Here is a 27217-nt window from a genome sequence, read left to right as displayed (position 1 = left end):
AAGAACTAAGAACAGAGCAAATAGATTGCAATGATTAGAGTCCCAAATAATTGGTTGCACAGAAAATTATTACCTTCATTTTGGATTGATTTTTGTTTGTGCTATTTGATTGTTGATCGATGAAACACTGAAGCTAAACTGATAGTGAAATTGATTCTCGAGGCATCTTTTATAGCGACATCAGCAGGAAGCTTCAAAAACGAAAGGAAGGCTCTTCATGAAGGACTTCCGGACTCAAAACAGCTGACGAACCACTATAAAAGCAGACGGTCTCCGTTCGAATAGTCACAGTTCATTTGCAGCAGTTTGCGATCGCAACAAACAACCGACGCTCATCCAACTGAAAACATGAAGGTTAGTGTGGCATCACGACTCCGGCTAATCTGAGGAATTCTCTCTAACATAGTATTCTGATTCTTCTTTCAGGCCTTTATTGCGATCGCCGTCCTGGCTCTGGCTGCCATTTCCAACGGATCCTATGTTCCAGCTGTTCAGTCGGTGCTCCCGTACGCCTACAACTCTGGACTGTATGGCCTGAATGGGTATGACGGACTTGGCCACTACTCTTCTCTCGGTGGCCTGGGATACTCGTCGCTCTTGGACCATGGACTGTCTTATCCGTACTCGACGGCGCTGCCATATGCTTCGGCTCTACCATACTCTGCCTACAACAATGGTCTGTACGGTTACTACGGAACGAAGTATGCGCCGACCGTCGTTCAGGCCAACGTCAACACTCTGAAGACGGTGAACTCGCTGGGACTCTTTGGCGGATATGGTTTGGGACACGGATACGGTTATGGATACAACAACTATCTCCCAGTCGCTCATGCTGCGAAATACGTTGCTGCCAACCCGGGAGCCGTTCATGTGGCCCCACTCCCAGGACACCTTGTCAACCAGAAGTCGATTGTGGCGTAAGATGATTGCAGCTTGAATATATGATTAGCTTTTCTTTAAATTACATACAGTTTTGAGTGGCTTCTCTTTGAAATCCGAAAGAGCGAGGGAAATAGTAAGAAAAAAAATGGAAATGCACCAAGTCAACGTTTCAGGCATAAAAAGTCTACCCTGTGGTGCCTGTGAAGACGGAATTGCATCGATGTACCGTTGAAAATCCATTCGAAAGAACATCAAGAAAACATAACTAGCTGCAGCAAGGCATTGTGGGTTGAGTACCGGACCTCCCTGGTACGCACCCGGTACGCAACACCAAAGTTTAGTTCAAGATCAATGACAGCCCCATTCACTCGCAGTTGAACGCAGGCGCCATTTGAATTACCGGTTTTGACGGTCCATGTGCTCGCTGCTCGTGGACGCAATGAACCGAACAACTGTCATAATGACTGTCTGAAACGGATCCTAACCGAATTTCGACACTCGGTTCGTGCTTCCGCGCGCGCACCCCGTCTAGCGTAGGAAAAATGAATAGAAGGTGTAAAGTGAGCTGCATAGGGGAGCGGGGTGGGGCCCGAGTAAGCTGCATTAGACCTTGACAGCAAGGTGGTCACCGTCTGACATAACGCGGGCACGCGCTTGTACCCGCCCATTTGCCAACACCGGTAGAGCGGTAAGCGGCGCTCGCTGTTCGCTTATACCTTCATACCAGTCGATCAGCTGATCGATGCGTGTTGGTTGAGTTTGGGCGTACGGTGACAAGGTGCGTAAGTGTGCGTAGCGAACGGTCAATGTGCAATGTCACGGGATACCGGTACCGGGCGATGGAATGTGAACTGGTTTTGAGGCACGACAGCCCAATCACTTCCTCGGTACTACTGTTCGGCTTCTCCGGGCGTTGAAAGGGGGATTGATGTGAGGAAGCGGCTCGTTAGGGGCTTGGTTTTGGTTTCATTTATTGAGGTAGAGAGGATCGACATGATTGGTTGATGGGCAGAAAACCCCCCCCAAACCAGTGGCTGCCAAATGTTTAGAGAGTTCCAGGGGCCGGGGCCAGGTTCAGCGACTGCTGGTTGATGGCATGTCCGACCAGGGGAGCTTCATGCACTGCACCACGGTTGGCGGCCAGATAGCGCGCCTCCTTCTGCACCACATGAACCGGGGCAGCGTGCACGACGGCCGGGGCAGCATAGGGCACCGGATGGATGGCGGAGCTAGTGTACGATACGGCCGGGACGGCGTAGCTGTGAGCAGCAGGATAGGCATAGGGAGCAGCTACGTAAGCACCCTCATAACCGGACACGACGTACTTCGGGGCGACGTTCTGCTGGATGACCGTGGTCTGCGGGACAGAGTAGGCCAGCGGAACGGCGTACGAGCTGATGGCACTTCCTTCGGCGGCAACGGCCAGCGCGACCATGACTGCAACAATGATGCACTGCGAATAATACAAAGCACCAGCAGATGAGTATTGTGCAACGCGAACCCCAACTCTTGTACTGCACCCGCTCTGACACTCGCTTACCTTCATATTGATTTGATTTTGGGGGTGTTTTTGGCTCTCTGCGAAAAGCTTTTCAAGCAAGGAAGGTTGCTTCTGAACTGAGCGGAACTCAACCAACTTATGATTCTAGCAGGACTGCGAGTGGGCCTTTTATACCTCGTAGTATAAACTGCGAACCATCGAATGAACGGTATCACATTCCTTTTTGGTCTAGTATCCGCCTTGTAAGTAATAGGCTCAAAACATACTTAGTATAAAAATCAACGCGGAGGATCCCGATAGCGGCCGAGGTGATGTTTTTTTTTTGCGAGGTGGGGATACTAACCCACCTAGGTCAAGAGATCCGCGTGGCTTTGTCTTGGCCAAATGGAAGTGAACGCAACGTGTATGCTCCCTGTAAGCGGTTCTAGGAGCCCATTCCTTCGCCTCGCCATTAGCAGCAATCCAAAAGGCAAAACGAACCTAGACCAGAAGAAGTCCATTCCATTTGCAAACTAGGGGAGAGAAGGGGGTAGGGGGAGGGAGAGGGTGATGGTTGCCCCAAAAGAATGGCGGTTAGAGCTGGCACATTTCGGTCTTCAGGATGTTGGAATTGATCGGTCAGCAAAGCTGCGCGATCGACGGGATAAAGGGTGGCGCCAATGAGCAATGACAAGCAAAGCGGATGTTGCGTGGCTATCTAGATTGTGTTGCTGATAAAATGACAACTTTATGCTGTCGAAATTATGATTGGAAGTCTATTTAGTTTGAAAACATAGCTACAAGAAAGCAAATGTTGATCATTATACTAAAGTTGATCGCAAGAAGTCCGTATAATCTTGATATAACAATCGATTTTATCGACGAAGTTGCTTTCGTAAAGATCAAATAAAGAATCCAATCACTAGATAATCGTAAGGATTATGCTTTAAACGAAAAATCTATATCTGTAAAATGAACTAACTAAAACACATGGCATAATGTCTAGTACGGGTTTTGAAACGAAAACCCCAACAATTGATGTTACAAATGTACACTCACTTCGTTACTTTCAATGAACCCATAAATGGCGTGTGATAGGATTACGCCTTTCCAAACCACCGCAAGCTGCTCATTGAAGTGTAAGACCATTTTACAGCCCACGTTACCGAGCGCCGAGCATTGCACTAGCACGCGTCATTGCAGTTTTTCGTTTAATTTTAGGTCCTTGGAATGCGTGTACCGCTGCACCGATCGTGTCACTCTCCCTTGAAGCCACTGAAAATCCATACGATCGTGCGTAGCGCTCTTAGTGGGGTGCTGAGTTCCGGTTGGCGGCTCAAGAACGCGTTGGTACCGGCATCGTTGTAGGCTTCACCCACAACCATGGCATGCGTTTTTCGATGGTTTCTGGGAGAGAGGGGCAAGGCCTCCAATCGAATGCGTATGTCACCGCGCGAGGTCATTGGCCAACCAGTCGCTGAGCCGTAGCAGAGGTTGAAAGTATTATTATAAAAAGCGACTCGAGCTACTGGAGCTGCATCAGATCTACTCGACCATTTACAACAGCAACAGTCAGAGCCCGAGCTGCTTATACCAACAATCATGAAGGTAACGATTAAACCGATACTGCGCAGACAGGATCGTGATGCTGTTCCCGACTAACCTTTACCATTTTCCTTTTCGTTCCCGGTACAGTGCATCGCAGCTGTAGTCATGATGGCCGTCGCCGTTGCTGTTCAGGGATCATCCGTCAGTTACTGGGGCAATGGGGCCGTTCTGCCATATCTGGCACCAGCAGCCCACGTCGGAAGCTGGGTACAGGACGATTCTTACGCCAGAATTGTATCTCCATGGAACTACGCTTACCAGGCCGCCGCCCCAGTCGCTGTCGCCGCTCCCTACGCCGCCTACCAGCCGGCGGTTGTGGCCGTGGCTCCGAAGGAAGCCCGCTATCTGGCCGCCAACCGTGGTGCCGTCCACGAGGCCCCTCTGCCGGGACACATCGTTAACCAGCAGTCGCTCAACCTCGAACCGGCACCAGGAACTCTGTAAAGGCTTCATTCTACGTTCTTCGAACAGTTGGACACGGTTGATGGTTGTAATGTTGGAAGCTGCAAATAAAAGCTCGTTGTGATACTCCCATATATCAGCTTGTTGGTTCTTTATGCGCATTGCATGCTCTACCTTTCAGAAACTTTTACACTTTCACTATTTATCTCTTCCTTGCCAGCTTGTCGAGCCCCTCTTGAGTGTTTGGTCTTTTAAACACTTAATCTACGATTCGTTCATTAGGTATTCTTGTCATGCTTCTATAGAATTTTAGTAAACCATAACTTTTCCAGCATCAAAGTGCTGCAAAATGTAAAAAAAGAATTAAACTATTAAAATTTGAAAAAATATAGAAATTAATTTTTTCAAATAAAAAATCTTTCAAACTGCTTTTTTATCCGAATATTGTTTCCCACTTAAAACATATTAATGTTAATAGGCGGGTACTAACTTTAATGATTCGAAGATTCGATTTTCCTTCTTTTTTAAGACGTTTTAAGTCTTTTAAAGACTTTAATTAACAGAAAAAAAAATTTACTAAGCAATCGAGAACGATTACGAGTAATAATGATCAGAACTCTTTCGTGCTGGACCAACATCACACTGATTGGTAGCACTGGTTTATCGCACAACAAACAGGTTTCAGTTAGTATAATTAACATTCCTGCAATTAGTTCCGAAATGCCATCGACAATCGTTACGTGAAATTTGACGATGGATGATGCATTCAGACAGCGGGCACTAGTCCAGCGACCATATTTAACAAATGTATGTCCTCTAAATGTTAAAATGCATTCCAAAATAATGCATATCTGAAACTCTGGAACACTCTGGGCGATATATCCTATTCATTTGCATTCCTCCTGCTGATCGCGGTCCTGTCTTGCGAAATCCCCTAACCAAGCGCACTGGTTCGCCCTCGATACGCCCCTGCACGGACCTCCAATTTTGGTGTCTCAACACCGCCCTGCCTCGTTCGATGGTTTGGTTCGATTGGAATTCCTTGGCGACGCCAGTCCGTCGCCATGGAACGGCGCACCGTTTGCGTTACGGTCGCATAGGTTTTGATTAGCTTTCGCTTTTTTTTGCGGTCGTCGATCATCAGATCGTTTTCGGCAAGCCCACCGGCTGACCGGGGAGCAAGTACTGGTTGTACCGGTTTAGAATTACGTATGATATCGTTCCAACATGCCGGCCGGACCAGCCTTTCGGCCCATCAGTGACGCGTTATCCAGGAAGTGGTTCGTGAAATAGGGGCGCAAATCACCGAGAAATCGAGCAAGGTATGGACCCTGTGTGGAATAGGGAGGACGGGCACAACGAAAGAAAAAAAAACACGAATTTAATCCAACGTATTTGGCCACCCCAGAACGACGCATGGTTTAAGGTTGTGTTGCCTTCTCCTTGGGGTATAAACTTGGTTAAGAACTTTTCCTTTTACCGCTGCCTCACGTTACGCTTCAGGGACCATCGTTGGCTGGCTAGAGGGACGAACGAACGAGTTTTTGTTTTTTTTTCTCTTCGTTCGGAAAGATGTAAGTCCTCGGAAGATAGAACAAGATTTAGGCCATTGTGGTGTGTTTGGAGATTTTCGTATAAATAGTGGACTGTCCCGGTGATGGATGTCATAACACAACTGCTCTTCGTACCACTCGCATCCCAACGCACCCCAAAAACAATAAGCATCATGAAGGTAAGACACCCAGAGCGACTGACAAGGATCAAGTGTTTAACGAAGCGCATTTCCCATTTCGCAGTGCATCGCAGCTGTAGTCATGGTCGCTTTGGCCGTTGCCGTCGAGGCTAACCCAACAACGGTTTACAGTGTGCCGACGCAAACCGTGGTCCAGCAGAACGTAGTGCCCCGCTACGTCACTGCCTACTCTGCTCCGGCCGTTACCTACGCCAGCCACGCCGTCGCTCCTGTCGCCGCTTACGCCGCCCCGTTGGCCTATGCTGCCCATAACACCGTCGTCCAGAGCCCGGTTGCTTACTCCGCTTACGCTGCTCCGGTCGCTTATGCCAACCACCAGACCAGCTATGTGCATACCGTTCCGACCGTGTACGCTCAGGTCCAGAAGGAGGCCACCTATGTTGCTGCTACCCGTGGTGCTGTCCACACTGCTCCCCTGGTCGGCCACGCCGTCAACCAGAAGTCGCTGAACGTGGAGCCGGCTCCCGGAACTCTGTAAATCATATTACTCGACGCTGCGCAATGAATGCTGACGATATGGAAGGGTTAAAAGTTGTGTTTGATTTTGAATGCTCGCTGGCTCGAAATAAACTGGAGTGTTGCATGAGATTGGATTGATAACGAATTGTTCCTCGTGTTCGTCTATTTCATTGTGGTTTTGTCTACGAACTCGTCTCAGTATTGTCGCGTTGGATCAATCAAGATGAATTAAACTACAGCACCAAACGGGGCAAGCTAATTGGATTACCTGTTTCTCCGCATAGCTTACAGCCTACCATCCACCATCCAAATACACCTCCTCTGGTCTTTCAACAAATATATCGTGATGCGTGTGCGTCTTCCGCAAACCGGAAAGTCAGCTTCTCCACCGATTGTTCTATGCTTCATAAAGGTGGCCAACAACCCTTCCTATTATGAAAGAGGAACATGCTGTTCTGTTCACGGATAGAGGTATCGGTGGACGGTTGACCGACCGTAGACTTATGGCAAGGCGTGGCCACTCTTCCACGCGCGCGGTCCGCGAACCAGCAATTAACGAACGCTTGAAGCGTAGGTTAGGCACGAGTCGGAATGAGTGACACCCTGGCACATTAAGAAGGCGTCGGTTCAAAGCTGCTTAGAAATAAAGGTGCTGCGCGAACTGAATACGCTCAAAACCCTACAACAAAACGAGACAACTTCAAGGCCGAATGTTGGTATCTGTCACGGATTGATTTGCTCGATTATTCTTCTTCTTTGCGTGTGGTACGGAGCTTCTTTGTGGAATGGATACGATGTTTCGATTCAATATGCTGCTTATTCGGCGTTTAAAGATACTAATACAGTTTCCGGATTTTTGCTTGGAAACCTGGCGTTCCTGAAACAAGTAAAACCAAACATATCAACCATGACAGATATCACGGAACATTAAAAGAAAAATTTATGCTCGAAGTTACTGTCGCATTTAAAAAAATTAAAACAACATTTCACTTGAACAGACACTGTTTAATAAAACCCAATCAAAAGCTGTTAGATATTGTTTACGCAACGATCGATTTCTGGTTGACAAGATGTCCTGGGAGTGGGGCCACATGAACGGCTCCCGGGTTGGCAGCAACGTATTTCGCAGCATGAGCGACTGGGAGATAGTTGTTGTATCCATAACCGTATCCGTGTCCCAAACCATATCCGCCATAGAGTCCCAGCGAGTTCACCGTCTTCAGAGTGTTGACATTAGCCTGAACGACGGTCGGCGCATACTTCGATCCGTAGTAACCGTACAGACCATTGTTGTAGGCAGAGTATGGTAGAGCCGAAGCATATGGCAGCGCCGTCGAGTACGGATAAGACAGCCCATGGTCCAAGAGCGACGAGTATCCCAGGCCACCGAGAGAAGAGTAGTGGCCAAGTCCGTCATACCCATTCAGGCCATACAGTCCAGAGTTGTAGGCGTACGGGAGCACCGACTGAACAGCTGGAACATAGGATCCGTTGGAAATGGCAGCCAGAGCCAGGACGGCGATCGCAATAAAGGCCTGAAAGAAGAATCAGAATACTATGCTAGAGAGAATTCCTCAGATTAGCCGGAGTCGTGATGCCACACTAACCTTCATGTTTTCAGTTGGATGAGCGTCGGTTGTTTGTTGCGATCGCAAACTGCTGCAAATGAACTGTGACTATTCGAACGGAGACCGTCTGCTTTTATAGTGGTTCGTCAGCTGTTTTGAGTCCGGAAGTCCTTCATGAAGAGCCTTCCTTTCGTTTTTGAAGCTTCCTGTTGATGTCGTTATAAAAGATGCCTCGAGAATCAATTTCACTATCAGTTTAGCTTCAGTGTTTCATCGATCAACAATCAAATAGCACAAACAAAAATCAATCCAAAATGAAGGTAATAATTTTCTATGCAACAAATTATTTGGAACTCTAATCATTGCAATCTATTTGCTCTGTTCTTAGTTCTTCATCGCAATTGTGGCTATTGCTGTTGCTGCTGCCACCGAAGCATCATACCTGCCATACGATAATGTGCTGTCCTATCCGAGTTACGCTTCCGGTTTGACTGGCTCATCCTATGGTCTGCCCGCAGTGGTAGACAAGTATGCTTATCCTTCGTTGTACGGTGGCTATCCAGCAGCCAAGAGCATTGTCTCGTATCCATCGGTCGATCCCGTTCTGGCAAGCAAAGTGATCGATAACAGCTATGGTCTAGGATACAACAAGCTCGTTGCTCCAGTCGTCTCCACCAAAGTGATCGATAACAGCTATGGCCTGGGATATAACAAGCTCGTTGCCCCAATCGTCTCCACCAAAGTGATCGATTACAGCTATGGCCTGGGATACAACAAGCTCGTTGCTCCAGTCGTCTCCACCAAAGTGATCGATAACAGCTATGGACTGGGATACAACAAGCTCGTTTCCCCAGTCGTCGCTACCAATGTCGTCGATGCTGGACTGTGGAACTATGGAGGATATGGTCTGGGATACAACAAGTATCTTCCGTCTGCTCCAGTTGCCAAATATGTATTGTAAATGTTACTAATGTGGTTCTAATAAACCGGCTCCGATGTACGATGCATTGCTTTTAACCTAAGCTACTGTCGTTGATTTTGAAATTGTGTTGGTGTTGCGTTCACTTTTCAGCTCGCGGCTGTTGCTTCGCGTATCTTCGACGGTTGGTTTTTTGTGTTCTTTTGAGCATTTCGGCGATTCTTTGTTGTTTCGCATGTATCGTGGAACATAAATCCATACACCTGATTCCGTATATAAAGGAGACCTGATTCATGCATCAATCAGAATTGAAACGATCATCAACAAGATCACATCTATCCACTCACCCAAACCCAAACCCCTAAAAGCAATCATGAAGGTAAGAAAATACATTGGTTTCAGATGCTAAAATTATTAGAATCTGTTTAACTGAATTTTGATCCGCATATGCTTTCTTCCTTACAACATAAAGTGCATCGCAGTTGTAGTCATGGTGGCTCTTGCCGTTGTTGCTGAGTGTGGCATTGTCCATCATGCACCAGTGGTGTACTCGGCTCCCGAGACCACAGTTGTGCAGCAGAATGTTGCCCCGAAATATGTTGTTCCCGCACCGATCACCTACGCCACTCATGCTACCTCGTATGCCGCTCCGGCCATCTCTTATGCTGCGCAAACCGTTTCCTATGCCGCTCCAGCTATCTCTTATGCTGCCCCGATTGCCTACTCCGCCCCAACGGTCGTCGCTCAGCCAGCCGTTGCTGTCGTTGCCCAGAAGGAGGCTCGTTATGTTGCTGCTACCCGTGGAGCTATCCATGAGGCTCCTCTTGCAGGACATGCCGTCAACCAGCAATCCCTGAACGTCGAGCCTGCTCCAGGAACGCTGTAAATCAAATGATTAAATTAATCAAATAAAATAAGTTGATGATGCCAACTGAAACTGAAATTGATGCCTTTCATTTTATCTCTTGCTAATTGTCTGTGGTCAAGGACGTTTCAAATTATGCCATATTTCATCGAAATAAAATGATTTATAACTATTGCGCCACATCATTCGTGAAATTAACGTATTTGAAGTACGAAATTATCGTATTAACATAAACGCATTAAATGTTGCAATTATATGATTCAGATGTTGGCCTGAATATTGCTAAGAGTCTTTATTTACAGATCATTTTTCATATCACATTCATATTCACGAAGGGAACAACTTAGGCTACAATCGACTTCTGGTTGACAAGATGTCCTGGGAGTGGGGCCACATGAACGGCTCCCGGGTTGGCAGCAACGTATTTCGCAGCATGAGCGACTGGGAGATAGTTGTTGTATCCATAACCGTATCCGTGTCCCAAACCATATCCGCCATAGAGTCCCAGCGAGTTCACCGTCTTCAGAGTGTTGACGTTGGCCTGAACGACGGTCGGCGCATACTTCGATCCGTAGTAACCGTACAGACCATTGTTGTAGGCAGAGTATGGTAGAGCCGAAGCATATGGCAGCGCCGTCGAGTACGGATAAGACAGTCCATGGTCCAAGAGCGACGAGTATCCCAGGCCACCGAGAGAAGAGTAGTGGCCAAGTCCGTCATACCCATTCAGGCCATACAGTCCAGAGTTGTAGGTGTACGGGAGCACCGACTGAACAGCCGGAACATAGGATCCGTTGGAAATGGCAGCCAGAGCCAGGACGGCGATCGCAATAAAGGCCTGAAAGAAGAATCAGAATACTATGTTAGAGAGAATTCCTCAGATTAGCCGGAGTCGTGATGCCCCACTAACCTTCATGTTTTCAGTTGGATGAGCGTCGGTTGTTTGTTGCGATCGCAAACTGCTGCAAATGAACTGTGACTATTCGAACGGAGACCGTCTGCTTTTATAGTGGTTCGTCAGCTGTTGTGAGTCCGGAAGTCCTTCATGAAGAGCCTTCCTTTCGTTTTTGAAGCTTCCTGCTGATGTCGTTATAAAAGATGCCTCGAAAATCAATTTCACTATCAGTTTAGCTTCAGTGTTTCATCGATCAACAATCAAATAGCACAAACAAAAATCAATCCAAAATGAAGGTAATCATTTTCTATGCAACAAATTATTTGGAACTCTAATCATTGCAATCTATTTGCTCTGTTCTTAGTTCTTCATCGCAATTGTGGCTATTGCTGTTGCTGCTGCCACCGAAGCATCATACCTGCCATACGGTAATGTGCTGTCCTATCCGAGTTACGCTTCCGGTTTGACTGGCTCATCCTATGGTCTGCCCGCAGTGGTAGACAAGTATGCTTATCCTTCGTTGTACGGTGGCTATCCAGCAGCCAAGAGCATTGTCTCGTATCCATCGGTCGCTCCCGTTCTGGCAAGCAAAGTCATTGATAACAGCTATGCTCTGGGATACAACAAGCTTGTTGCTCCAGTCGTTTCCACCAAAGTGATCGATAACAGCTATGGCCTGGGATACAACAAGCTCGTTTCCCCAATCGTCTCCACCAAAGTGATCGATAACAGCTATGGCCTGGGATACAACAAGCTCGTTTCCCCAGTCGTCTCCACCAAAGTGATCGATAACAGCTATGGCCTGGGATATAACAAGCTCGTTTCCCCAGTCGTCTCCACCAAAGTGATCGATGACAGCTATGGCCTGGGATATAACAAGCTCGTTTCCCCAGTCGTCGCTACCAATGTCGTCGATGCTGGACTGTGGAACTATGGAGGATATGGTCTGGGATACAACAAGTATCTTTCGTCTGCTCCAGTTGCCAAATATGTATTGTAAATGTTAAAATGTGGTTCTAATAAACCGGCTCCGATGTACGATGCATTGCTTTTAACCTAAGCTACTGTCGTTGATTTTGAAATTGTGTTGGTGTTGCGTTCACTTTTCAGCTCGCGGCTGTTGCTTCGCGTATCTTCGACGGTTGGTTTTTTGTGTTCTTTTGAGCATTTCGGCGATTCTTTGTTGTTTCGCATGTATCGTGAAACATAAATCCATACACCTGATTCCGTATATAAAGGAGACCTGATTCATGCATCAATCAGAATTGAAACGATCATCAACAAGATCACATCTATCCACTCACCCAAACCCAAACCCCTAAAAGCAATCATGAAGGTAAGAAAATACATTGGTTTCAGTTGCTAAAATTATCAGAATCTGTTTAACTGAATTTTGATCCGCATATGCTTTCTTCCTTACAACATAAAGTGCATCGCAGTTGTAGTCATGGTGGCTCTTGCCGTTGTTGCTGAGTGTGGCATTGTCCATCATGCACCAGTGGTGTACTCAGCTCCCGAGACCACAGTTGTGCAGCAGAATGTTGCCCCGAAATATGTTGTTCCCGCACCGATCACCTACGCCACTCATGCTACCTCGTATGCCGCTCCGGCCATCTCTTATGCTGCGCAAACCGTTTCCTATGCCGCTCCAGCTATCTCTTATGCTGCCCCGATTGCCTACTCCGCCCCAACGGTCGTCGCTCAGCCAGCCGTTGCTGTCGTTGCCCAGAAGGAGGCTCGTTATGTTGCTGCTACCCGTGGAGCTATCCATGAGGCTCCTCTTGCAGGACATGCCGTCAACCAGCAATCCCTGAACGTCGAGCCTGCTCCAGGAACGCTGTAAATCAAATGATTAAATTAATCAAATAAAATAAGTTGATGATGCCAACTGAAACTGAAATTGATGCCTTTCATTTTATCTCTTGCTAATTGTCTGTGGTCAAGGACGTTTCAAATTATGCCATATTTCATCGAAATAAAATGATTTATAACTATTGCGCCACATCATTCGTGAAATTAACGTATTTGAAGTACGAAATTATCGTATTAACATAAACGCAATAAATGTTGCAATTATATGATTCAGATGTTGGCCTGAATATTGCTAAGAGTCTTTATTTACAGATCATTTTTCATATCACATTCATATGCACGAAGGGAACAACTTAGGCTACAATCGACTTCTGGTTGACAAGATGTCCTGGGAGTGGGGCCACATGAACGGCTCCCGGGTTGGCAGCAACGTATTTCGCAGCATGAGCGACTGGGAGATAGTTGTTGTATCCATAACCGTATCCATGTCCCAAACCATATCCGCCATAGAGTCCAAGTGAGTTCACCGTCTTCAGAGTGTTGACGTTGGCCTGAACGACGGTCGGCGCATACTTCGATCCGTAGTAACCGTACAGACCATTGTTGTAGGCAGAGTATGGTAGAGCCGAAGCATATGGCAGCGCCGTCGAGTACGGATAAGACAGTCCATGGTCCAAGAGCGACGAATATCCCAGGCCACCGAGAGAAGAGTAGTGGCCAAGTCCGTCATACCCATTCAGGCCATACAGTCCAGAGTTGTAGGCGTACGGGAGCACCGACTGAACAGCTGGAACATAGGATCCGTTGGAAATGGCAGCCAGAGCCAGGACGGCGATCGCAATAAAGGCCTGAAAGAAGAATCAGAATACTATGTTAGAGAGAATTCCTCAGATTAGCCGGAGTCGTGATGCCACACTAACCTTCATGTTTTCAGTTGGATGAGCGTCGGTTGTTTGTTGCGATCGCAAACTGCTGCAAATGAACTGTGACTATTCGAACGGAGACCGTCTGCTTTTATAGTGGTTCGTCAGCTGTTGTGAGTCCGGAAGTCCTTCATGAAGAGCCTTCCTTTCGTTTTTGAAGCTTCCTGTTGATGTCGTTATAAAAGATGCCTCGAGAATCAATTTCACTATCAGTTTAGCTTCAGTGTTTCATCGATCAACAATCAAATAGCACAAACAAAAAATCAATCCAAAATGAAGGTAATCATTTTCTGTGCAACCAATTATTTGGGACTCTAATCATTGCAATCTATTTGCTCTGTTCTTAGTTCTTCATCGCAATTGTGGCTATTGCTGTTGCTGCTGCCACCGAAGCATCATACCTGCCATACGATAATGTGCTGTCCTATCCGAGTTACGCTTCCGGTTTGACTGGCTCATCCTATGGTCTGCCCGCAGTGGTAGACAAGTATGCTTATCCTTCGTTGTACGGTGGCTATCCAGCAGCCAAGAGCATTGTCTCGTATCCATCGGTCCCTCCCGTTCTGGCAAGCAAAGTCATTGATAACAGCTATGCTCTGGGATACAACAAGCTTGTTGCTCCAGTCGTCTCCACCAAAGTGATCGATAACAGCTATGGCCTGGGATATAACAAGCTCGTTTCCCCAGTCGTCTCCACCAAAGTGATCGATAACAGCTATGGCCTGGGATACAACAAGCTCGTTTCCCCAGTCGTCTCCACCAAAGTGATCGATAACAGCTATGGCCTGGGATATAACAAGCTCGTTTCCCCAGTCGTCTCCACCAAAGTGATCGATGACAGCTATGGCCTGGGATATAACAAGCTCGTTTCCCCAGTCGTCGCTACCAATGTCGTCGATGCTGGACTGTGGAACTATGGAGGATATGGTCTGGGATACAACAAGTATCTTTCGTCTGCTCCAGTTGCCAAATATGTATTGTAAATGTTACTAATGTGGTTCTAATAAACCGGCTCCGATGTACGATGCATTGCTTTTACCCTAAGCTACTGTCGTTGATTTTGAAATTGTGTTGGTGTTGCGTTCACTTTTCAGCTCGCGGCTGTTGCTTCGCGTATCTTCGACGGTTGGTTTTTTGTGTTCTTTTGAGCATTTCGGCGATTCTTTGTTGTTTCGCATGTATCGTGGAACATAAATCCATACACCTGATTCCGTATATAAAGGAGACCTGATTCATGCATCAATCAGAATTGAAACGATCATCAACAAGATCACATCTATCCACTCACCCAAACCCAAACCCCTAAAAGCAATCATGAAGGTAAGAAAATACATTGGTTTCAGATGCTAAAATTATTAGAATCTGTTTAACTGAATTTTGATCCGCATATGCTTTCTTCCTTACAACATAAAGTGCATCGCAGTTGTAGTCATGGTGGCTCTTGCCGTTGTTGCTGAGTGTGGCATTGTCCATCATGCACCAGTGGTGTACTCAGCTCCCGAGACCACAGTTGTGCAGCAGAATGTTGCCCCGAAATATGTTGTTCCCGCACCGATCACCTACGCCACTCATGCTACCTCGTATGCCGCTCCGGCCATCTCTTATGCTGCGCAAACCGTTTCCTATGCCGCTCCAGCTATCTCTTATGCTGCCCCGATTGCCTACTCCGCCCCAACGGTCGTCGCTCAGCCAGCCGTTGCTGTCGTTGCCCAGAAGGAGGCTCGTTATGTTGCTGCTACCCGTGGAGCTATCCATGAGGCTCCTCTTGCAGGACATGCCGTCAACCAGCAATCCCTGAACGTCGAGCCTGCTCCAGGAACGCTGTAAATCAAATGATTAAATTAATCAAATAAAATAAGTTGATGATGCCAACTGAAACTGAAATTGATGCCTTTCATTTTATCTCTTGCTAATTGTCTGTGGTCAAGGACGTTTCAAATTATGCCATATTTCATCGAAATAAAATGATTTATAACTGTTGCGCCACATCATTCGTGAAATTAACGTATTTGAAGTACGAAATTATCGTATTAACATAAACGCAATAAATGTTGCAATTATATGATTCAGATGTTGGCCTGAATATTGCTAAGAGTCTTTATTTACAGATCATTTTTCATATCACATTCATATGCACGAAGGGAACAACTTAGGCTACAATCGACTTCTGGTTGACAAGATGTCCTGGGAGTGGGGCCACATGAACGGCTCCCGGGTTGGCAGCAACGTATTTCGCAGCATGAGCGACTGGGAGATAGTTGTTGTATCCATAACCGTATCCATGTCCCAAACCATATCCGCCATAGAGTCCAAGTGAGTTCACCGTCTTCAGAGTGTTGACGTTGGCCTGAACGACGGTCGGCGCATACTTCGATCCGTAGTAACCGTACAGACCATTGTTGTAGGCAGAGTATGGTAGAGCCGAAGCATATGGCAGCGCCGTCGAGTACGGATAAGACAGTCCATGGTCCAAGAGCGACGAGTATCCCAGGCCACCGAGAGAAGAGTAGTGGCCAAGTCCGTCATACCCATTCAGGCCATACAGTCCAGAGTTGTAGGCGTACGGGAGCACCGACTGAACAGCTGGAACATAGGATCCGTTGGAAATGGCAGCCAGAGCCAGGACGGCGATCGCAATAAAGGCCTGAAAGAAGAATCAGAATACTATGTTAGAGAGAATTCCTCAGATTAGCCGGAGTCGTGATGCCACACTAACCTTCATGTTTTCAGTTGGATGAGCGTCGGTTGTTTGTTGCGATCGCAAACTGCTGCAAATGAACTGTGACTATTCGAACGGAGACCGTCTGCTTTTATAGTGGTTCGTCAGCTGTTGTGAGTCCGGAAGTCCTTCATGAAGAGCCTTCCTTTCGTTTTTGAAGCTTCCTGCTGATTTCGTTATAAAAGATGCCTCGAGAATCAATTTCACTATCAGTTTAGCTTCAGTGTTTCATCGATCAACAATCAAATAGCACAAACAAAAATCAATCCAAAATGAAGGTAATCATTTTCTGTACAACCAATTATTTGGGACTCTAATCATTACAATCTATTTGCTCTGTTCTTAGTTCTTCATCGCAATTGTGGCTATTGCTGTTGCTGCTGCCACCGAAGCATCATACCTGCCATACGATAATGTGCTGTCCTATCCGAGTTACGCTTCCGGTTTGACTGGCTCATCCTATGGTCTGCCCGCAGTGGTAGACAAGTATGCTTATCCTTCGTTGTACGGTGGCTATCCAGCAGCCAAGAGCATTGTCTCGTATCCATCGGTCGCTCCCGTTCTGGCAAGCAAAGTCATTGATAACAGCTATGCTCTGGGATACAACAAGCTTGTTGCTCCAGTCGTTTCCACCAAAGTGATCGATAACAGCTATGGCCTGGGATACAACAAGCTCGTTTCCCCAATCGTCTCCACCAAAGTGATCGATAACAGCTATGGCCTGGGATACAACAAGCTCGTTTCCCCAGTCGTCTCCACCAAAGTGATCGATAACAGCTATGGCCTGGGATATAACAAGCTCGTTTCCCCAGTCGTCTCCACCAAAGTGATCGATGACAGCTATGGCCTGGGATACAACAAGCTCGTTTCCCCAGTCGTCGCTACCAATGTCGTCGATGCTGGACTGTGGAACTATGGAGGATATGGTCTGGGATACAACAAGTATCTTTCGTCTGCTCCAGTTGCCAAATATGTATTGTAAATGTTACTAATGTGGTTCTAATAAACCGGCTCCGATGTACGATGCATTGCTTTTAACCTAAGCTACTGTCGTTGATTTTGAAATTGTGTTGGTGTTGCGTTCACTTTTCAGCTCGCGGCTGTTGCTTCGCGTATCTTCGACGGTTGGTTTTTTGTGTTCTTTTGAGCATTTCGGCGATTCTTTGTTGTTTCGCATGTATCGTGAAACATAAATCCATACACCTGATTCCGTATATAAAGGAGACCTGATTCATGCATCAATCAGAATTGAAACGATCATCAACAAGATCACATCTATCCACTCACCCAAACCCAAACCCCTAAAAGCAATCATGAAGGTAAGAAAATACATTGGTTTCAGTTGCTAAAATTATCAGAATCTGTTTAACTGAATTTTGATCCGCATATGCTTTCTTCCTTACAACATAAAGTGCATCGCAGTTGTAGTCATGGTGGCTCTTGCCGTTGTTGCTGAGTGTGGCATTGTCCATCATGCACCAGTGGTGTACTCAGCTCCCGAGACCACAGTTGTGCAGCAGAATGTTGCCCCGAAATATGTTGTTCCCGCACCGATCACCTACGCCACTCATGCTACCTCGTATGCCGCTCCGGCCATCTCTTATGCTGCGCAAACCGTTTCCTATGCCGCTCCAGCTATCTCTTATGCTGCCCCGATTGCCTACTCCGCCCCAACGGTCGTCGCTCAGCCAGCCGTTGCTGTCGTTGCCCAGAAGGAGGCTCGTTATGTTGCTGCTACCCGTGGAGCTATCCATGAGGCTCCTCTTGCAGGACATGCCGTCAACCAGCAATCCCTGAACGTCGAGCCTGCTCCAGGAACGCTGTAAATCAAATGATTAAATTAATCAAATAAAATAAGTTGATGATGCCAACTGAAACTGAAATTGATGCCTTTCATTTTATCTCTTGCTAATTGTCTGTGGTCAAGGACGTTTCAAATTATGCCATATTTCATCGAAATAAAATGATTTATAACTGTTGCGCCACATCATTCGTGAAATTAACGTATTTGAAGTACGAAATTATCGTATTAACATAAACGCAATAAATGTTGCAATTATATGATTCAGATGTTGGCCTGAATATTGCTAAGAGTCTTTATTTACAGATCATTTTTCATATCACATTCATATGCACGAAGGGAACAACTTAGGCTACAATCGACTTCTGGTTGACAAGATGTCCTGGGAGTGGGGCCACATGAACGGCTCCCGGGTTGGCAGCAACGTATTTCGCAGCATGAGCGACTGGGAGATAGTTGTTGTATCCATAACCGTATCCATGTCCCAAACCATATCCGCCATAGAGTCCAAGTGAGTTCACCGTCTTCAGAGTGTTGACGTTGGCCTGAACGACGGTCGGCGCATACTTCGATCCGTAGTAACCGTACAGACCATTGTTGTAGGCAGAGTATGGTAGAGCCGAAGCATATGGCAGCGCCGTCGAGTACGGATAAGACAGTCCATGGTCCAAGAGCGACGAGTATCCCAGGCCACCGAGAGAAGAGTAGTGGCCAAGTCCGTCATACCCATTCAGGCCATACAGTCCAGAGTTGTAGGCGTACGGGAGCACCGACTGAACAGCTGGAACATAGGATCCGTTGGAAATGGCAGCCAGAGCCAGGACGGCGATCGCAATAAAGGCCTGAAAGAAGAATCAGAATACTATGTTAGAGAGAATTCCTCAGATTAGCCGGAGTCGTGATGCCACACTAACCTTCATGTTTTCAGTTGGATGAGCGTCGGTTGTTTGTTGCGATCGCAAACTGCTGCAAATGAACTGTGACTATTCGAACGGAGACCGTCTGCTTTTATAGTGGTTCGTCAGCTGTTGTGAGTCCGGAAGTCCTTCATGAAGAGCCTTCCTTTCGTTTTTGAAGCTTCCTGCTGATTTCGTTATAAAAGATGCCTCGAGAATCAATTTCACTGTCAGTTTAGCTTCAGTGTTTCATCGATCAACAATCAAATAGCACAAACAAAAATCAATCCAAAATGAAGGTAATCATTTTCTATGCAACAAATTATTTGGGACTCTAATCATTACAATCTATTTGCTCTGTTCTTAGTTCTTCATCGCAATTGTGGCTATTGCTGTTGCTGCTGCCACCGAAGCATCATACCTGCCATACGATAATGTGCTGTCCTATCCGAGTCACGCTTCCGGTTTGACTGGCTCATCCTATGGTCTGCCCGCAGTGGTAGACAAGTATGCTTATCCTTCGTTGTACGGTGGCTATCCAGCAGCCAAGAGCATTGTCTCGTATCCATCGGTCGCTCCCGTTCTGGCAAGCAAAGTCATTGATAACAGCTATGCTCTGGGATACAACAAGCTTGTTGCTCCAGTCGTTTCCACCAAAGTGATCGATAACAGCTATGGCCTGGGATACAACAAGCTCGTTTCCCCAATCGTCTCCACCAAAGTGATCGATAACAGCTATGGCCTGGGATACAACAAGCTCGTTTCCCCAGTCGTCTCCACCAAAGTGATCGATAACAGCTATGGCCTGGGATATAACAAGCTCGTTTCCCCAGTCGTCTCCACCAAAGTGATCGATGACAGCTATGGCCTGGGATACAACAAGCTCGTTTCCCCAGTCGTCGCTACCAATGTCGTCGATGCTGGACTGTGGAACTATGGAGGATATGGTCTGGGATACAACAAGTATCTTTCGTCTGCTCCAGTTGCCAAATATGTATTGTAAATGTTACAAATGTGGTTCTAATAAACCGGCTCCGATGTACGATGCATTGCTTTTAACCTAAGCTACTGTCGTTGATTTTAAAATTGTGTTGGTGTTGCGTTCACTTTTCAGCTCGCGGCTGTTGCTTCGCGTATCTTCGACGGTTGGTTTTTTGTGTTCTTTTGAGCATTTCGGCGATTCTTTGTTGTTTCGCATGTATCGTGAAACATAAATCCATACACCTGATTCCGTATATAAAGGAGACCTGATTCATGCATCAATCAGAATTGAAACGATCATCAACAAGATCACATCTATCCACTCACCCAAACCCAAACCCCTAAAAGCAATCATGAAGGTAAGAAAATACATTGGTTTCAGTTGCTAAAATTATCAGAATCTGTTTAACTGAATTTTGATCCGCATATGCTTTCTTCCTTACAACATAAAGTGCATCGCAGTTGTAGTCATGGTGGCTCTTGCCGTTGTTGCTGAGTGTGGCATTGTCCATCATGCACCAGTGGTGTACTCAGCTCCCGAGACCACAGTTGTGCAGCAGAATGTTGCCCCGAAATATGTTGTTCCCGCACCGATCACCTACGCCACTCATGCTACCTCGTATGCCGCTCCGGCCATCTCTTATGCTGCGCAAACCGTTTCCTATGCCGCTCCAGCTATCTCTTATGCTGCCCCGATTGCCTACTCCGCCCCAACGGTCGTCGCTCAGCCAGCCGTTGCTGTCGTTGCCCAGAAGGAGGCTCGTTATGTTGCTGCTACCCGTGGAGCTATCCATGAGGCTCCTCTTGCAGGACATGCCGTCAACCAGCAATCCCTGAACGTCGAGCCTGCTCCAGGAACGCTGTAAATCAAATGATTAAATTAATCAAATAAAATAAGTTGATGATGCCAACTGAAACTGAAATTGATGCCTTTCATTTTATCTCTTGCTAATTGTCTGTGGTCAAGGACGTTTCAAATTATGCCATATTTCATCGAAATAAAATGATTTATAACTGTTGCGCCACATCATTCGTGAAATTAACGTATTTGAAGTACGAAATTATCGTATTAACATAAACGCAATAAATGTTGCAATTATATGATTCAGATGTTGGCCTGAATATTGCTAAGAGTCTTTATTTACAGATCATTTTTCATATCACATTCATATGCACGAAGGGAACAACTTAGGCTACAATCGACTTCTGGTTGACAAGATGTCCTGGGAGTGGGGCCACATGAACGGCTCCCGGGTTGGCAGCAACGTATTTCGCAGCATGAGCGACTGGGAGATAGTTGTTGTATCCATAACCGTATCCATGTCCCAAACCATATCCGCCATAGAGTCCAAGTGAGTTCACGGTCTTCAGAGTGTTGACGTTGGCCTGAACGACGGTCGGCGCATACTTCGATCCGTAGTAACCGTACAGACCATTGTTGTAGGCAGAGTATGGTAGAGCCGAAGCATATGGCAGCGCCGTCGAGTACGGATAAGACAGTCCATGGTCCAAGAGCGACGAGTATCCCAGGCCACCGAGAGAAGAGTAGTGGCCAAGTCCGTCATACCCATTCAGGCCATACAGTCCAGAGTTGTAGGCGTACGGGAGCACCGACTGAACAGCTGGAACATAGGATCCGTTGGAAATGGCAGCCAGAGCCAGGACGGCGATCGCAATAAAGGCCTGAAAGAAGAATCAGAATACTATGTTAGAGAGAATTCCTCAGATTAGCCGGAGTCGTGATGCCACACTAACCTTCATGTTTTCAGTTGGATGAGCGTCGGTTGTTTGTTGAGATCGCAAACTGCTGCAAATGAACTGTGACTATTCGAACGGAGCCCGTCTGCTTTTATAGTGGTTCGTCAGCTGTTTTGAGTCCGGAAGTCCTTCATGAAGAGCCTTCCTTTCGTTTTTGAAGCTTCCTGTTGATGTCGTTATAAAAGATGCCTCGAGAATCAATTTCACTATCAGTTTAGCTTCAGTGTTTCATCGATCAACAATCAAATAGCACAAACAAAAAATCAATCCAAAATGAAGGTAATCATTTTCTGTGCAACCAATTATTTGGGACTCTAATCATTGCAATCTATTTGCTCTGTTCTTAGTTCTTCATCGCAATTGTGGCTATTGCTGTTGCTGCTGCCACCGAAGCATCATACCTGCCATACGGTAATGTGCTGTCCTATCCGAGTTACGCTTCCGGTTTGACTGGCTCATCCTATGGTCTGCCCGCATTGGTAGACAAGTATGCTTATCCTTCGTTGTACGGTGGCTATCCAGCAGCCAAGAGCATTGTCTCGTATCCATCGGTCGCTCCCGTTCTGGCAAGCAAAGTCATTGATAACAGCTATGCTCTGGGATACAACAAGCTTGTTGCTCCAGTCGTTTCCACCAAAGTGATCGATAACAGCTATGGCCTGGGATATAACAAGCTCGTTGCCCCAATCCTCTCCACCAAAGTGATCGATAACAGCTATGCTCTGGGATACAACAAGCTCGTTTCCCCAGTCGTCGCTACCAATGTCGTCGATGCTGGACTGTGGAACTATGGAGCATATGGTCTGGGATACAACAAGTATCTTTCGTCTGCTCCAGTTGCCAAATATGTATTGTAAATGTTACTAATGTGGTTCTAATAAACCCTTTCCGATGTACCATGCATTGCTTTTACCTAACCTAAACTACTGTCGTTGGCTTTGATTTTTTTGTAGTTTGTTGCAGCGGAGTCTATAACGGTCTGTTTTGAATTATTTCCATTTCGATTTTGTATGTGCTTTCGGTGGTTGTTTTAAAAATTGCATAGTGATAAAAGTACTAAAGTCTGATCGTTGAATTTAAATATGGCGTGGCGATTCGTTTCTATAGAATGCAATTCACGGTCATTGCTCTCATTGGGTGCACTGCAACTTGCCGGTTATGCCCAGGTGCAACCAACCGTTCGACGAAGATCGAAATCTTAATGACGGAAGTCTAGCATTCCACTTATACTTCCATTTCTTTGTTCGATTTAAATCTTAAACCAATCGATGGCGCCACCTTCCAGCCGAGCTTCTGAATTCCTTCCAGCACTTTTTACAGGTCGTTCGCATTGCCAAAGCGAATGGTACTGCCGCATACGTGCCGTTCTATGTGTAGCGATCGAATCATTAATCTTACGAATGCCGCTTGCTCGTTCGAACCTCGCAATTTGTTCCGCGCTTCCGCACCGTACGTCTGGTGAGCGCCCAAGGAACGGAGTGGGTACAAAGGGAGGGCCAGTATGGCACGCAAGTGCAGCGTACTTGGCTCTTAGTCACCATCCCCATGCGGTTCGCTCGCGATTGTACCGTCCCGCAGTAACAGATTACATCGAAAGGGTGTGTTTTACGTCAAGTGTAGCCTCTCGGGGCGCACAGTGTTGCTCGGCGTTGGCAAAACTGTCGTTGATTGATTACCAGTTTATCAGCACCAGTCGTTTCTGGGCGAGCGAGTTGAAGGTGTGTATCGCGGGCACTCTGCTAGCGTCACATCTGGCAGCACACTTATGGCCACAAAAGGGTATATGCAAATGAAAGTTCATCTCTCTTCACGTTCGTACTGTTTCTGCCGATTTGCGAAACGGTTCGCGATTGACAGCCCTGTTTTCGCCCAGTTGTTTGCTGGATCCAACAGAGATTGCAGCACTAGAAGGGTATTGTGCCTGCTGTAAGATTGAGATTTCAATCTCGGCATAGTATAGGGGGTGCCGGTACTACGCTACGGTTTCTGCGGCGAAAAATTAGTTCTGGCTCAAGTCAGCTTCAGCTTGGATATCCGTTTAGTGACAAACAACAGATTAGTTCAGGTTTTGCTCAACGAGTAAAGTAAATAATTAAACAATCGGATGGAGAATTCATACTTTATTGAATTCCTCCGGAGAATAACCGTTCCATCGGTTACAGGAGATATTTGGTGGTCGGTGCAGTGGCTAGATACTTGTCATACCCGTAACCATGTCCGTAAGTTGCACCATAGACAGCCGGGTATTCCCAATGATTGGTGGCCAAATTAGCCTGTACTACAGTCGCTCCTGGGGCACCATACAGCCCATAAGGCGTCGAGTATGGTGCATACGGATGCGCACCATAGACTGGATGGGCTAGACTGGCAGCGTTCTGTTGCACCACCGTCGGTCCATGACTGCCCCAGTAGCTGAAGGTACCGGATGGATCGTAATGGTAGGCGCCATAGTGAGCACCATACGGTGCGACGTGATGTCCTAGCGCAGCATATCCATCGTCGTGATGATCGCCATAATACGCACCGTCGTGATGCGCCACGGCAAGTCCTGTCTCGTACGGATCGACGTATCCTGCCTCGGCAGCAACAGCAACCACGGCGACAACTAGGGCAGCAATGAGCTGTAGAAGAAAAACGGATGCAAACAGTTATCAGGATCGAAGATTGGCGGAATAAGTGCCAGCTTCAAACGAAACATACCTTCATGATGAACTCCTGAGTAGCACGATGAACGGTCAGAGGGTTGTAAGTCACCACCAGCGGTTTGTGAAGTTCTACGCTTTCGACAGTACATGGCAGGTGTATTTATAAATCGGCTAGAGATTGGTACGCCATATAACTCGACCTCGACGACGGCCACGACAAAGCATTGTAAGTGCAGCGCTGCACTTGCGGTGCATTATGGCCAGTGAGCGAAAGACCCACACCGATCGTAGAGAAATTAAAACAATGTCCATGTAATTTTCTACCAGCTGTGCAGTCCAGCAGCCCGCCAACCAGCCAGCCCGCTAGCCAGCCCGCTAGCCAGCCCGCTAGCCAGCCAGCCAGCCTGAGCGATAGATGACGTGCGTATGGATACTAATTGATTGATAATGACCACCGTTGGAATTGGTGCGAACGGATGGATTTGTTTTGTGCTCCTGCCAGGTTTTTATCGTCAGCTTGCAGCTAATTTAAATGGGTTCGAACATGCGCGCAAGGGGGCACACCGCGTAGAACAGCTCATAGATCGATGTCGAACGATCACTGTGGGTCCGGTTCGGGAGTTTTGCGGAAACCATGCCAACCTGCCGACACTGGTGCAGGCCTCGGTGATCAGCAGGCCAAGGTAGGCCAGCTTCGAATGCGGTATTACGTTAGATAACTATGGTTGCAACTTCCAGGATACCGGGCAGCTGGCTCATTCTGCGTACATACCGACCGGTAGCCGGCACTTGTACGGGGCACTGCGCATGGGCTGGCGTACGAATTAGCATACCGATCGTTCGCGGTGAACGTTCGCCATCACTGGTGGTTGTTTTTCGTGCCGACCGAGGGAGACTCGCTTTGCAGAAGGATAGGAATTGTCGTCATTGTCACTGTTGCTCGATATCGATCGCACACAAAGGATCCTGGAGGGGTGGTTTTGAGGAATGTCTTGACGGAACAAGCGGAGCAACCGGAGCGTAAAATGGACCAGTTAAGAACGTTATTTACGAGGGCAACGGTGGGCACGAGTGCATTATCGAGGGTCCAGATCGCAGGGTATTTTAGTGATAAAGCCATTCGATTTCTGATTAGCGTAATGAGAGGGCTCGGTAACGGGGAAAAGTTATTTGAGGCGATTTGAGGGCGTCTTAGAAATGAAACAAATTAACGCACCAGCGAGGGCAATAACGCTACCTGATTTATAGGCTCCGCATGATCATAATTATGATCGTGTTGATGAATCTAATGGCCCTATCGAAGGTTAACGCAAAGAATCGCACACTAGAAATCCACTAGAGGTCAGGCGAGTTCCTAGACACTTGGAGATTGGAGGAAGTGGGGAAATTTTGCAGAACTGATGTTTCAGAACCAACCGCACGCCAAAAAGTGCATTCCAAATCGGTGAACAGTTTGAGCAGCTTTCATTTCGCACCCACCTGGAACAACTAGATCCCGGGACTCAGTCACCTACGCCCCGGTACTCTCGGCATGTGACATGTGCACCCAAACCCCTTTGACTAATTAACGCAATTATCGAACGTGACATATTTACTGGTGGGAGGGTAATTAAACTTTATCTCTCCCCCTTCCCATTATCGCATCGACGCGGCTGGTGCGGTAGTCTGGCGTCCTGGGCGCGCGCATTTGCGGGGAAACTAGTTCGCGACAATATTGCCGGTGCTGCTGCTGCTGCTGCTGCTATGCCCTCAACTCTCCGTTCTTGCGCCCAGAATGGATGTGATTCTGGCGTCACGTACGCGATATTTTGTAATAAGCACCTTGCCTGCTGGCTCGCTGGCTGGTTGGGTCCACGGAGGGTAGTCTCAGTGGTGTTGATGGTGCGCACGTAACACCTGGATCGCAAGACTCCGCCGAACGGGCGGTGCATGGCATGTTTGAACTTGAGCCCGGAACTCGAATGCCTGCCGACACCGAGCCTGTTACAAGAATAGAATGGTGAATATTCCGTGGCCTGGGCCCTTGGGTGGAGACCTTGACGCGACGCCACACGTTCCGTGTAAGAACTGTTTCAAGATTCTGTTCTAGAAAGTGTTTCCACCCAGATACCGAACAGGGGTGACCAGGTGGGGGATTTCTGGTTGCGCTAAGGCCAGTTGGTGATACCATTGCATAAGCCTGCCTGACCACGCTGACTTAAGGAAGGCGTGACGTGTAGGGTACAGGGCAGTTTGTCGCTTCATGTGCGCTTTTGACTGAGTCATTCTTTTCGAGATGAGCGAAAAAATGAGAAAATATGAATGAAATTTTGGCATATCATACTTCCCAAATTAAGCCTAACAATTTTTTGAACACATTGCATGTGGAAATCAGGATGATAATGCTTTAGAAGAACGCATTATGTAATTGTATCCAGTTTGGTTTATTTATTTTTAATTTGTTTATTTTGTTTCAAACATAATGAAGTATTGCGTTCCCTAGAGTTGACATTTGCAGCTTTTATTCATTTATTTTTCTATTGTGATTTTCAGAAGTTTTTTGGCGCTGCTTTCGTGAAGCTCTTAGTACGTATCGCATTTTTTGTCGGTCTATTGTTAAGAATACGCTTAGAAATTTAGAGAACATGTAAAAGATTGTAATTTGGAAACGATCATCAAACCTACAGGTTACCTAAATCTAAACTCAATATAAATGCATACTACCAGGCACTAATATGGACGCTAGTTGTTAGGTAAACTAACAGGAAAATGAATCATAAAAAATCATCAAAATTAATGATTTACGACACAAGAAATATGTTTGTTTGCCCCAGTAGCGTAATCCTGTATTGGTTAGAGCAGTGATTTGATA

The 27217-nt window shown here is 46.8% G+C and overlaps 17 protein-coding genes across 19 annotated transcripts in view; 9 read left to right on the top strand and 8 right to left on the bottom strand.

Annotated features, from left to right (window-relative positions):
- The window catches only part of LOC125959567 (uncharacterized), a 3213-nt gene extending 3087 nt beyond the window's left edge, over positions 1-126 (bottom strand). Inside the window, exon 1 of the mRNA XM_049692393.1 lies at positions 74-126. Coding sequence (XP_049548350.1) covers positions 74-79 — 6 coding nt within the window. The 5' untranslated portion in view covers positions 80-126. The remainder of the gene's footprint in view (positions 1-73) is intronic.
- The window catches only part of LOC125959566 (shematrin-like protein 1), a 1164-nt gene extending 243 nt beyond the window's left edge, over positions 1-921 (top strand). The window contains exons 2-3 of the mRNA XM_049692392.1: positions 188-354; positions 427-921. Of these exons, the coding sequence (XP_049548349.1) occupies positions 349-354; positions 427-921 (501 nt within the window). The 5' untranslated portion in view covers positions 188-348. The remainder of the gene's footprint in view (positions 1-187; positions 355-426) is intronic.
- A 915-nt stretch (positions 922-1836) lies between these two features.
- LOC125949879 (adult cuticle protein 1-like) lies at positions 1837-2504 on the bottom strand. Its single transcript, XM_049677315.1, has 2 exons — positions 2423-2504; positions 1837-2335 (listed from the first exon to the last, which is right to left on the bottom strand). Exons 1-2 carry the CDS (start codon positions 2426-2428, stop codon positions 1928-1930), a joined length of 414 nt encoding a protein of 137 aa, XP_049533272.1. The 5' UTR covers positions 2429-2504; the 3' UTR covers positions 1837-1927.
- A 1407-nt stretch (positions 2505-3911) lies between these two features.
- Positions 3912-4498, top strand: LOC125949882 (adult cuticle protein 1-like). Its single transcript, XM_049677318.1, has 2 exons — positions 3912-3970; positions 4058-4498. The coding sequence occupies exons 1-2, from the start codon at positions 3965-3967 to the stop codon at positions 4412-4414; spliced, it is 363 nt and encodes a 120-aa protein (XP_049533275.1). The 5' UTR covers positions 3912-3964; the 3' UTR covers positions 4415-4498.
- A 1557-nt stretch (positions 4499-6055) lies between these two features.
- Positions 6056-6694, top strand: LOC125949876 (adult cuticle protein 1-like). Its single transcript, XM_049677310.1, has 2 exons — positions 6056-6104; positions 6169-6694. Exons 1-2 carry the CDS (start codon positions 6099-6101, stop codon positions 6601-6603), a joined length of 441 nt encoding a protein of 146 aa, XP_049533267.1. The 5' UTR covers positions 6056-6098; the 3' UTR covers positions 6604-6694.
- Positions 6695-7624: 930 nt separating this feature from the next.
- LOC125959565 (shematrin-like protein 1) lies at positions 7625-8416 on the bottom strand. Its single transcript, XM_049692391.1, has 2 exons — positions 8192-8416; positions 7625-8119 (listed from the first exon to the last, which is right to left on the bottom strand). The coding sequence occupies exons 1-2, from the start codon at positions 8195-8197 to the stop codon at positions 7625-7627; spliced, it is 501 nt and encodes a 166-aa protein (XP_049548348.1). The 5' UTR covers positions 8198-8416.
- Positions 8417-8418: 2 nt separating this feature from the next.
- On the top strand, positions 8419-9148 carry LOC125949866 (uncharacterized). The gene is made up of 2 exons (XM_049677300.1): positions 8419-8472; positions 8541-9148. Exons 1-2 carry the CDS (start codon positions 8467-8469, stop codon positions 9111-9113), a joined length of 579 nt encoding a protein of 192 aa, XP_049533257.1. The 5' UTR covers positions 8419-8466; the 3' UTR covers positions 9114-9148.
- Positions 9149-9394: 246 nt separating this feature from the next.
- LOC125959564 (cuticle protein 16.5-like) lies at positions 9395-9957 on the top strand. Its single transcript, XM_049692390.1, has 2 exons — positions 9395-9450; positions 9544-9957. The coding sequence occupies exons 1-2, from the start codon at positions 9445-9447 to the stop codon at positions 9955-9957; spliced, it is 420 nt and encodes a 139-aa protein (XP_049548347.1). The 5' UTR covers positions 9395-9444.
- A 1116-nt stretch (positions 9958-11073) lies between these two features.
- Positions 11074-17287, top strand: LOC125949863 (uncharacterized). Of its 3 annotated transcripts, none has more exons than XM_049677296.1 (2): positions 11074-11127; positions 16632-17287. In XM_049677296.1, the coding sequence occupies exons 1-2, from the start codon at positions 11122-11124 to the stop codon at positions 17265-17267; spliced, it is 642 nt and encodes a 213-aa protein (XP_049533253.1). In that variant the 5' UTR covers positions 11074-11121; the 3' UTR covers positions 17268-17287. The 3 variants fall into 3 exon arrangements, with proteins under 3 accessions (XP_049533253.1, XP_049533254.1, XP_049533252.1); XM_049677297.1 differs by lacking the exon at positions 11074-11127 and adding an exon at positions 13834-13845; XM_049677295.1 differs by lacking the exon at positions 11074-11127 and adding an exon at positions 16510-16563.
- Positions 12906-13613, bottom strand: LOC125949874 (shematrin-like protein 1). The gene is made up of 2 exons (XM_049677308.1): positions 13564-13613; positions 12906-13491 (listed from the first exon to the last, which is right to left on the bottom strand). Exons 1-2 carry the CDS (start codon positions 13567-13569, stop codon positions 12997-12999), a joined length of 501 nt encoding a protein of 166 aa, XP_049533265.1. The 5' UTR covers positions 13570-13613; the 3' UTR covers positions 12906-12996.
- Positions 15639-16339, bottom strand: LOC125949872 (shematrin-like protein 1). The gene is made up of 2 exons (XM_049677306.1): positions 16283-16339; positions 15639-16210 (listed from the first exon to the last, which is right to left on the bottom strand). The coding sequence occupies exons 1-2, from the start codon at positions 16286-16288 to the stop codon at positions 15716-15718; spliced, it is 501 nt and encodes a 166-aa protein (XP_049533263.1). The 5' UTR covers positions 16289-16339; the 3' UTR covers positions 15639-15715.
- A 311-nt stretch (positions 17288-17598) lies between the features above and the next one.
- LOC125959563 (cuticle protein 16.5-like) lies at positions 17599-18111 on the top strand. Its single transcript, XM_049692389.1, has 2 exons — positions 17599-17604; positions 17698-18111. The coding sequence occupies exons 1-2, from the start codon at positions 17599-17601 to the stop codon at positions 18109-18111; spliced, it is 420 nt and encodes a 139-aa protein (XP_049548346.1).
- Positions 18112-18342: 231 nt separating this feature from the next.
- On the bottom strand, positions 18343-19157 carry LOC125949870 (shematrin-like protein 1). Its single transcript, XM_049677303.1, has 2 exons — positions 19001-19157; positions 18343-18928 (listed from the first exon to the last, which is right to left on the bottom strand). The coding sequence occupies exons 1-2, from the start codon at positions 19004-19006 to the stop codon at positions 18434-18436; spliced, it is 501 nt and encodes a 166-aa protein (XP_049533260.1). The 5' UTR covers positions 19007-19157; the 3' UTR covers positions 18343-18433.
- Positions 19158-19275: 118 nt separating this feature from the next.
- Positions 19276-19985, top strand: LOC125959562 (uncharacterized). The gene is made up of 2 exons (XM_049692387.1): positions 19276-19281; positions 19350-19985. Exons 1-2 carry the CDS (start codon positions 19276-19278, stop codon positions 19983-19985), a joined length of 642 nt encoding a protein of 213 aa, XP_049548344.1.
- Positions 19986-20316: 331 nt separating this feature from the next.
- LOC125959561 (cuticle protein 16.5-like) lies at positions 20317-20829 on the top strand. Its single transcript, XM_049692386.1, has 2 exons — positions 20317-20322; positions 20416-20829. Exons 1-2 carry the CDS (start codon positions 20317-20319, stop codon positions 20827-20829), a joined length of 420 nt encoding a protein of 139 aa, XP_049548343.1.
- A 227-nt stretch (positions 20830-21056) lies between these two features.
- LOC125949873 (shematrin-like protein 1) lies at positions 21057-21813 on the bottom strand. The gene is made up of 2 exons (XM_049677307.1): positions 21719-21813; positions 21057-21646 (listed from the first exon to the last, which is right to left on the bottom strand). Exons 1-2 carry the CDS (start codon positions 21722-21724, stop codon positions 21152-21154), a joined length of 501 nt encoding a protein of 166 aa, XP_049533264.1. The 5' UTR covers positions 21725-21813; the 3' UTR covers positions 21057-21151.
- Positions 21814-23826: 2013 nt separating this feature from the next.
- Positions 23827-24580, bottom strand: LOC125951325 (uncharacterized). Its single transcript, XM_049680082.1, has 2 exons — positions 24422-24580; positions 23827-24342 (listed from the first exon to the last, which is right to left on the bottom strand). Exons 1-2 carry the CDS (start codon positions 24425-24427, stop codon positions 23878-23880), a joined length of 471 nt encoding a protein of 156 aa, XP_049536039.1. The 5' UTR covers positions 24428-24580; the 3' UTR covers positions 23827-23877.
- Between the last annotated feature and the right edge of the window lie 2637 nt (positions 24581-27217).

This window comes from Anopheles darlingi, chromosome 2 (genome assembly GCF_943734745.1).
Source record: "Anopheles darlingi chromosome 2, idAnoDarlMG_H_01, whole genome shotgun sequence".
In the NCBI taxonomy this organism is placed as follows: Eukaryota; Metazoa; Arthropoda; class Insecta; order Diptera; family Culicidae; genus Anopheles; species Anopheles darlingi.
This window is presented reverse-complemented; position numbering and strand designations above follow the sequence as displayed.